General features: G+C 51.2%; 1 protein-coding gene across 1 annotated transcript; it reads right to left on the bottom strand.

Annotated features, from left to right (window-relative positions):
* Positions 1-3867: 3867 nt before the first annotated feature.
* Positions 3868-9426, bottom strand: LOC149330848 (cyclin-dependent kinase inhibitor 1-like). Its single transcript, XM_089561546.1, has 2 exons — positions 8873-9426; positions 3868-4548 (listed from the first exon to the last, which is right to left on the bottom strand). The coding sequence occupies exons 1-2, from the start codon at positions 9267-9269 to the stop codon at positions 4436-4438; spliced, it is 510 nt and encodes a 169-aa protein (XP_089417672.1). The 5' UTR covers positions 9270-9426; the 3' UTR covers positions 3868-4435.
* Between the last annotated feature and the right edge of the window lie 645 nt (positions 9427-10071).

The following is a 10071-nucleotide window of genomic DNA, read 5'->3' on the forward strand; positions in this document are numbered from 1 at the left end:
GCCATAAGTAAACGGAGCACGCTATTCCGTTCAAAGTGCAATCACGCCTTCTCCGTTGGAAATGAAGAGACATTGTTTCTCTACAGGAAAGCCCACCAACCTCCGCTACCAGCATGCGCGCACCACTGCTGGAAATTTGAATTAGGTGACGCGTGAAAAATATTCGAAGACTGTTGCGTGCTCCGTTTACTTTTGTCCGCGCCTGTACACTTGCATCACGGGTCGACCGGCCGAACTTCAACTGTTTTCACAATTTTCATCAGGGGGACGGTGGTCTCCAAAGCCGCACTTGGATATAGGCGAAATGTCGAAGACGCCTGTGTGCAATTCGGTGCCAGAGCACGTCAGAGAACCCTAGAGAGGTGACCGAACTTAGAAAAGCGTCTTCCACTGCAGCAATTCCCTGTTTTTCCCTTCTTTCATTCTCTCCTTCACCCCTTCCTTCACGACGCCGTTCGAGTGCCCACCGATAAGCGAAATGTTGACTGCGCCTTTGCCTTCCTTATGAAGAAATTATTGGTGTTAGTGGACCACGATTCCATCGTGGTTTGCACCTGGCACGTGCACAAGTGTTGAACATCAAGACGTCGTTACGTGGTGGTCTGAAAAGGCTCAAACTCTTTGACGAAGTGACCGTTTTTCCCCGCGTAGCATGCATGGTGCCGACTAGAGAATCTTCTGCCGGCATTTATTAATGCGATAGCACTAGAAGCCCTATCGGGGATTGATTGATTGATTAAAATAACTATATTAATTGATTGACTGAAATTACTTTATTGTCCAACAGGGAAGGATGCGGTTACCCATCAGCGACGACGGCTGAGGGACCTTGGGTCAGGGTGGCGTTTTCAGCCAGTTGACATTAAGTTGAGTAGCTGGGTCCAAGCCGAGCATCTGAGTCTCCCAGGAGGCCTCTGTTCTTTCTTCCTTATGTGTTTGCTTCATGTCTGGGCATGTCCAGATTAGGTGAACCATCTGTGCTGTGTTTTCGCAATTTTTACATGTGTATTTATATTGTCCTGGGTACCGTCTGTTCATGACCAGGGGGTTCGTGTATGTTCATGTTTGTAGGAGTCCCCAAGTACTGTCTTGCTGTTTGTTTCGTGCTCGCTCGGCTCAGTATGTAGTGTTGTGTGATATCTTTGTATCTAAGTAGTCGGGCCCGGCCGCTGTCAGGTGAGGGGCCCGGGCCCACCCGGAAGGTTAGACCGCGGGCGAGCTCATGAGCCCTTCCATTTCCCTGCAGCCAGGAGTGGGCTGGTGACCGTGTAATCTGAATCTCTCTGTCCGTATCTCTTAGGTTTAGTAGATTGCTTGCTTCCTTTGAGATTCTCCCTTTGATATAAATGTTCACTGCGGACTTGGAGCCGCTTATTATTATTTTTCTCTTTGTTCCGGTTATTTCAAGCGCTATGATCGTTTCTCCCGCCGTTTCTGCAGTTTTTGCGGACAGAGCAGCTTGCTTTGATCACTTGTTTTTCATTTGCTACTACTGCCACCACAGCTGGGCAGCCTTCATACTCAGCTGTCCGCCCTTCTGTTAGACCTCCGTAGCCCCTTTGTAGGGCCTCGGTTACTTTGGTTCTTCTTTCCTTCTGATATTCCGGATGCTTGTTTTTTTGTGATTGGGGGGATTTTTAGCATTTTCCTGATGTTTATCGATATGTCTGTTTTCTTGCTACCTTGGCACTCATAGGAGACTTTGAGGCTGTTTAGCACGTCTCTCTCCGTTTGTGTTCATGTATTTCCTATTGTGAGATGTTGCTCTAATGAGTGATTTCGTCAATTAAGTGCGTTTGATAAGCAGAGTATCATGAGCTTTTCGGTGAGTGAGCAGTGGGGAAGTGCCAGAGCCGCCTTGATACTCTTCCTAATGGTGTTCTCTATCTTCTCTTTTTCGCGTTTAGTGAGATGCGATCGCGTATGCTCGTCTGCTAATCGCGAAAGCCTGCACGAGCCCTAGCAGATTTGCCTCTTTCATGGCGCTCCGCTGCTGGCCCGGAAGAGGCGGGTTCGACCCCGGCCGCGGTGGTCAAATTTCGGTGGAGGCGAAATTCTAGAGAACCGTGTGCTGTGCGATGCCAGTGCACGATAAAGAACCCCAGGTGGGCGAAATTTCCGGAGCCCTCCACTACGGCGTCCCTCATAGCCCGAGTCGCTTCGGGACGTTAAACCACCATAAACCATAAGCAAATACGCCGTTTTTACCGGAAACAGAGCTTGGATAATCCAGAAAATTCTCTAAAAGCGGAAGTCTAGCTACGCTACCGAATTCTGATAACTGTGTCCGGTCGCGACTGGCTTTCCCGTGCAGCACTGTTCCGACGGGGACTAATATTCTAGAGCACTGTAACTTAAGTGCCGTCGAAATACGAAAGCAGTGCAACTGAAATACTGCTCGCTTCACGTGCCGCCCATTCGGCCTGCGTGAAGTCATCATGCACAAAAACTAGCAGCACAAGCCCAGCATGGGCTCTCAAGTATCTCAGGGCCGTTCGCACTCTTTAGGGAAAGGTGGCCACCATTGGCTTCAAATTTCACGTAAAAGGTTCGCGACTAACAGTATGGTGGCGCCATCTGTTCACAAGTATCGTAACAAAGGCCCGAACTAGCGGCAAAACCAGTTTTGTTCTTTTCTGGATTGGTCGGGGCTATTTTGTGATTCGCTGGACGGATAAGAGCGTAAAATGACGTAATAAAACTGCACTTTCAGGAAAGGAAAGACGCAGTAAATGTCTCACTCTCCTGGCAACTCAGCGGCGCCGTGAGGGCAGGAGTACCCGGGTTCGAACCCGGTCGTGGCGGCTGCGTTTCGGTGGAGGCGAAACGCCCTTGTGCTTCCGTTGTTATAACTTTTCTTGTTACCTCAACAAATTCCATCTCTGGAATTCTGTACCTAGCTTGTTTAATAAAGTCAAACATGAAAAAGCTAATTTCGTTTACCGTTGCGACTGGGTAGTGGAGTAATTAAGATAGCTGCGACAGAATACGCGAGCTTCGTACGCCTTTTCAAATTTAACTCTGGGCGGAAGCTAGACTAGGACAGCTAACACACATTTCACCCTCCGAATGACCGTGAAACAAGTAATGGCTGCACATCTGACTAACCCTGTGTGGTCCACATTGGTGCTAAATCACTTGTCCTTTCAAGTGGTCGGTAGGGGGTGGTAAGAAGCCGCATGGTAATCGCATGGCGTCCCGTGATTCAATTTACAGTTGTGACGTCAGGGTATACAAACCGGAGCTGTGCGTTCTGCTTCTGCTACGTGAAAACTTGGTTCAGCAGAGTTGAACCACTGCCTTTCTGTCCCTGGACTGTGGCAGCGACGTTCTGATTGGTGGATTTCAAACCGGGGCAGCTTACTGCGCACGCGCACCACCGCCCAGGGCGCATGCGCGCTCAGTCAAGTTGTAAAACTTGGTGCTTTCCTGTAGCAGTTCGAACCCAATTTGGCGGCAGTGTGGCTCTGCAAATGAAATTTCGCCGCCTTCACTGTTCGGTGAGGAAAATTGGCTGTGGTTTGATCAACGGCCATCCCGAGTAGAATTGCGGAAGCAACGGCGAGGCAATCGCAGCGGCGGCGGCACCTCTGAGTCATCCGCGTAGCAGAGGAGGTGGCCCCAGCGCCGCAGTTGTGCGCCATGTGACGTCACTCCTCTTGGAGAATGCACTGCTGGCGCAGCGGCGACGGCACCTCTGAGTCACCAGCGCAGCGGAGGAGTCGGCGGCGGCGGCTCCACGCTGCTCTGACGTCACTCGCTCCTCGCGCATGAGCAGTTGGGGCTCGGCGAAGTCGCTCACAGCTAGCGTGGTGTTGCTCACGCAACAAAAGCAGCCGGAATGAGGAAACAGACACGGACTCGTGCTTGTGCCATGCTGCAGGCGGCTCTCACCACTCTCTTTATTAGCGAATAGAGGCTCTCTGTACACACTGGTTGCGTCACGTGGGTGGGCGCCTTGGGCTGGCGCCTATTGCACACTGGCTGCCGCCCTGGACGATATACTGGAGAGGGCCGCCACTATCATAAAACAACAAAGCGCTATAAAATCGGTAAAAAACAAAATAAAATGCTGAATTTTTTCTTTAAAAAAAGAATAAGCAAAAGACGGCGCCCCATTTCGGTGTGTGAGTGTTTGCGTGTCTACAGTATTGAGATCTTGGGAAAAAAATGGGTAGTTGCTTGGGTCAAGGGGGGAGTTAGGAACTCGCTCGTGATTGTGGTAGACAGTGGTGCTTATCGCTCTCTGGTCAGGTACGGGGGGTGGATTAAAAAAAAGGCAGGGGTGGCGGGGAAGGAGGGTGAGGAGGAAGTAGGGTGGGTGGGTGGGGGGCGGCGGGGCAGCCATTGAGATCATCATCATTTTTGCGAGTGCACGGGGTAAGAAAAACAAGGCACGGTGCTGCAACAGCAGCGGACCACCCCAGCGGCCCCGCTAGGGCGTCACTTCCGGCGCCGCCACTTCCGGTTGCATCTGCCTCGAGGCCTTGGCAGGGGGCTGCTGACTCTTCTCCGAGCTCAGGTGTCGCTTCCGGGCCGAGTAGAATTCTGCGAGGGAGAAAAAGGCCAGCGCCCCGTTAAAGATTTATCCACTAAAACATGCAGACACAGCGGGAAAAATAAAACGACACAGGTATGGTAGGATACAACTTTAAAAAAAAACAGCAGTTGCTAACATTGGGCCGCGGTCCACGGCGTCCTGTATTACTCCGCTGGCCAATCGCAACAGAAAATAAAATCAGCTTTTTAATGTTTGACTATATCAAAACAATCCACGTATCAAAATTCTAGAGCTCATAATTTTTTTCATGTGATAAGCTTCTTGTTTAGGTAACAGGAAACGTTTAAGCAGCGGACTACTTTTTCGTCGTGGAGGAATTCTGTGCGCGGAGGCTTAATGTGGGCGAAGCTTCACTGCAGACTTAAGTTGTATCAGAGTATAGAAGACAACATGGCAAGGATTTTGACCACAGGAGGCTTCCTCTGCCTCCCCCCCCCACCCCCCCTCTCCACTGAGGAGAGCGGAGCTTTAAAGGAGGAAATACGCCTTGATTTGGAACTGCCGCTAGCGTAAGGTGGACAGCCTTGGATGTCTTCGTAAAATGATTACAATGAAGACTTAGTCTTTACTATACTCTTTCTGTGAAAGCGAAAAACGAGTTTTTCTCACCAAATAGTAAGAAAAAAAATTCGGAGGGGCACCCATTAAATTATGCGTTGGCAATGCGGCAGCATTAGAAGCTGTTGATTTCTTTACCGGAAATGACGTCACCTCCGGTCTAGTGACGCACTTACTTCCAGCCAATCGGATTTGTCCGGTCTGGCGATTTATTTCACTTCCCCTTTGACGATTTCATCACTTTTACGGCCGACGGCACATTAATTTTTTCTTTGTCGTCGAGGTTCTTAATGGTCTCGCATTAAAATTTCTGCGGGCGTCGCCGTCATCTGCACGGCGCTCGCACACCTACGCGTGCTCGGCACCTTCGGAAGGTCAAGGATACAGGTTGCTGCAGCCCTTCGCTTTTTATTGCCTCGTAAGCGGCGTACAGGCCACCACGTTCCAGCGAGGAGCTCGGCTGAAACGCGCACAATTCCGCGATTATTTTCCTATTGTATTCTTATCGTCCTTGGCGGCTATAAACCGGGGCGCGGTGTCGCCCGAGGCGAATGCGACGGCGAAAAGGATCTTAGCGGTGTGGCCGAAGCACTGCATTAATCCACCACTAACCGCTCACGTGTGTTCCGCAAGTTTCAAACCATCGCTGGCAATGGTAACCTCCCTGTCACGGTCGGCGTGAGACAAGCAATGAGAGTGATGCGATTAACTGGAAGGGGGCGACACCCTGAAAGAACTGAGAGCGCAGCGGCGGACTAGATTAACGAGAAACCGATACTTCGTACTGTGATGAAAACAGGGGGGGGGGGGGGGGGGGGGGGGGGGTGCTATAGTCGAGAAGTCATTCTAGCGTGATGAGACCGACACCGTTCACCACCAAGCGAGAAATTTTACATAGGAAAACCATGTTGAATCCTATTTTTTCGACGAAAAAAGTCCAAGAAAAGCATGTTTAAATTTTGACAGGCCTCTCTACGAGTAACCCATAAATCTACACCCCTCCGACAACAAATAATAAGAAGCTGCACCACCGCTCCAGGAAGGAAAAGGCGCGACACATTTCGTCCACTGAGCGCTAGCACACTTTTTTGGTATCGATGCCTATCCTATTTAGCCTTTAGTAATAAACGAAACCTCTCCCCCTCCGCGTCAACTTTTCTGGAGAGATTTGGCGGACAGTACACCGTCCGTTCAGCGTCTGCTTCACTTTCTAGCGGTTGCGTTTGAAGTTCCGCAACATCGGCTGGCAAATGCAACAAATGCTTGGTCGGGGATGTTCGTTCGTAAAGATAGCCCTAAGAGGACATGTACACAGGAGCTCCTATTCCGTTCACTTCTGTGTAACTTTCCATTGTCCTTTTACGTTATGGCGAATTTAGTGACATCTATTTCATTCCTTTTTTTTTCTCTATTTGCACGCCGAACTCATCGTGTGCAACAGTTATAGAGTTTCAGCAAAGTGGAGAGGTGGCGTATACGCATACCGGACCTGCCGGAAGGATTCCTACTGCGAATGTGTAGGAGGCACCCGGCTGCTGTGGTATACGTCTACGCTACGCTAAAACTCCCTGTATCCGTTTCCTGAGACTACGCTCGATTACGTTCGGAGTAGCGTGGCGAGTCCCGAGAGGCGCCGCGAAAGGGCGCTTCCCCGTCGAGCAACCAAGCGTTGCGGCGAAGCACCTCGCAGCTTGCAACGCGCACTTTCGACTATGGTTCCGATGACGCCCGCAGGGATGCGTCGAGCTAAGTGCATTTAATAAAAAGGCAGGTTTTCCAACCAATAGACAGGTCGGGTCATGTGTGCTTTATGATGAAACGCGTGAAAATGAAAAAAAAAAAACTTTCAAGCCCACGTTCGCTGTACCTCTCCACGCTCCACACCCCCGGATTCCACTCTGTCGAGCTGGCCTATTTCTTTTTCACAGTTTTGCATGTCAGCCGGTTATTCCCCTTTAGCAGCCATCATGCTCAGACAAGATTCACGCTCCCCATCCTAACACCCTTTCCACTTCAAGCCCTCCTCCCCCTCACCGGGCTTTCCTCCTCGCAGTGAAGGTAAACCTCGCCAGTGATGGACGCTTTGCCCAGACGAAGAAAGGTCCTCTAGTCGAAACGTCGGCAAGCACCCCGTGGCCTTCCCCTCCCTTGTTCATTTGGTGCGTATCAAGAAACCATATAAGTGCCTTTTCTATACCATGGAAAACAAACACGGGACACTTTGGACGTACTGGAATCTCGATGGTATCAAGAACATGCGACGGGCGGATTAAAATGAGTATCACATGAGTGGGGCAGTGGCAGAAATTTATGAAAAAGAGATGAAAAAAAAATTGTAAGTTCAACTTTCCCCAAGCATGAAAGCAGCGTCGACACTACGCTTCAATGTTCACGCCCTAAACGCGAAATACAAGGGAATAAACTACAAACTTAAAGTGGAGAGCAATACGTCAGGCGTTTTGTTCAACCTGCAGTCAAGGGTAACGCACCGACGAGGGGGTAAGGACTTCAACAAACAATCGGCAGATATGCAGCTACGCTGAGAATTTGCCCAGAACGAAGCGTAAGAAGATTTATTTTTGTACGCTCGCGATCTAATGTAACGAGTTGTTCAGACTAAGGCTCGAGAAGGGGGGGGGGAGCGAACCACTAGGATGAACGAACAAAACAAGATAACCCATTTATGCAAACAAAAATGAGCGCCGACTTCAGCGGCGGCCTTTCAACTTGCATAGCAGCGCAAAGCAGTGATGCCGCCTGCTGAGAATAGCTTCGAAAAATTACCTGCCCTTCGTCACGTATTTTTCCACACACGATAACTGACACTTAAAAAAAAAAATTCGCAGTTTTACTGTAAGCTACGGGCCCGGCAGCATTAATGAATGAGAGAGCACGAGTTCCGACCCTTGTACAAAAGTAAACAAACGAGGAACACACACATTCCGCGCACGACGCATCTGCTGCGCTTGAAATGCTACCGACGGCCACTATATTTTAACAGTATCTGCCGGAAGAACATTGATTAAATTACCCGTTATAGAGATCAGGCACCCGACATCACTCACGTAGTGGAAAGAGAGGTAATGGAGATTACCATGGGGCATGCATTTGAGAGCCTAAATTAAGACGGTTTAGGATGAATCGCCGAGGTGCTAGTGAACGAACAATACCAGCAGCCAAAATACGCAACGCTTCAGCGACCGCCTTTGTCGCCTCGTTCCGTTGGCCTCTGCAGGTCTGCGGGACGGCGACCTCGCATTTGACCGCGCGCTGCAGAAGACATGGTCTAGCAACACTGAAAGAGGTCACGAGAGGCCTCTGTTTCTGTCAACTCCGACAGATGGCGCCACCGCAAACGCCCCTTGCATGGCGTCGCTCATACAGGGAGCTCGGGGACCCACGCCCCATTCCGGAAGGAATATTTAGGATCTGCGCACTGTTTCCGCACAAACGAAACACCCTGCTGCAGTATCGCGCATAACAGCACCAACACACGCCGCCACACAACCGCAGATAATAGCCGCACACGGATGCAAGATCAATTTAACGGCAAGCCTGCCCCAACGTTCGGCTGCCCCTTCTACGCCATTTGCGATGCGTGGAAGCTGGCCGCCGCTATACGGAGGTAGCGCTAAGCCTAACTGAACTGGACAAAATCGCGCATAAAATCGCCGAAACAAGCGCTTCGGCAGTCGACCGGGACGCTTTTCACGGTGTACGTGACATCCTAAAGCGCGGCGTTTGACAACTCACCTGTTATGAGGCCTTGCCTACTGGGGGCCGCCGTTGGCTGGGGTCGCTCTCCTATCGGGGCCTCCTCTGCGCCGCCGCCGCCGAGCGTGGCGTCTGTAGCAACGGCAACGGCGTCCTCTGTTTCTGATGCGCTCGGAGTCGGCGCACGATCGTAGTTCCACTCGTAGCGGCCACCGGGGAGCGGAGTCTCCGTGCTGAGATCGAAGTTGTACCTTTCGGAAAATGACTCGGTACGAGCCCGCATCTCCGCGTCCAGATCGCGGCGTACCTGCTCGTGATCGACCGGGAAGAGCATTCGCTTGACCGCGCGCACAGGCTTGACAACGGCCGACGACCGAACGAGAGTCCGCGACATGAGCATATTACTCAGGTCCAGCACTGCCGCCGTGGCTGGCATGTCGGTGGCTAATGACGCAACACTGCTGCACCGGGGCACCCAAAGGTAGTGGTCCACCACGAACCAACGAACAACCGACGGCCCGAGTAACGTCGACGACGCGAAGACGGCAGAGAAGCCTCCCGCTCGCTCTCTCACTCGCTCTCTATCTCTCTCTCTCGCTCTCTCTTTTGTTTTTTGTTTTTTTGTTCTCTAACTCTCTCGGCCTCCGCCTCCAGCGCCTCTGCGTACGCCGCGGGCATTTTCAACTTCGGCCGGCGCCGGCAGCGCCCCGCCGCTGCCGCCGACCGAAAAAGCCCTGCTTGCATCCTTCTACGGAACTTCAATTTCGCGCAAAGAACTACAGCCACGAGTAAAGCTGCTGAGTACAAGATCGAGCTGTAGTTGCGCATTTTTCATCCGATGCTTGGAATACCCCGTGCTGTTTCTTACTTCAGCTGATATAGTCGATTGAGAATGGGCATCGGTTGTGCACGCGTGGCATACCGGCGGCGGGGCTGGGGAGAAAGCGCGCTAAATACGAATTCACTTTGCTGCGCTCGGGTTGGTTCCCGCCGCGATTTGCGTCGCCTGTATCCCTAACTCGTGCATTGCTCTGGTGCATCGAAACCAGTGAGGTTCGGCGACTGCCTCAGAAGTGCGCGTGTGCAGTTCTTGGGAAAACAAAAAGGAAAAAAGTAATTTTTCGGTGTTTAATCCCGGCGTGGTTAGTTATACGCGCAGGGAATGTCAGCAAATTTGTTTTTTAACTCGGAAGTGTCTACCAAATGCACTACAACCCATTCTTGTTCTCGAGCCTTTA

Source organism: Amblyomma mixtum, chromosome 9, assembly GCF_055824585.1.
Source record: "Amblyomma mixtum isolate Tamu chromosome 9, ASM5582458v1, whole genome shotgun sequence".
Classification (NCBI taxonomy): domain Eukaryota; kingdom Metazoa; phylum Arthropoda; class Arachnida; order Ixodida; family Ixodidae; genus Amblyomma; species Amblyomma mixtum.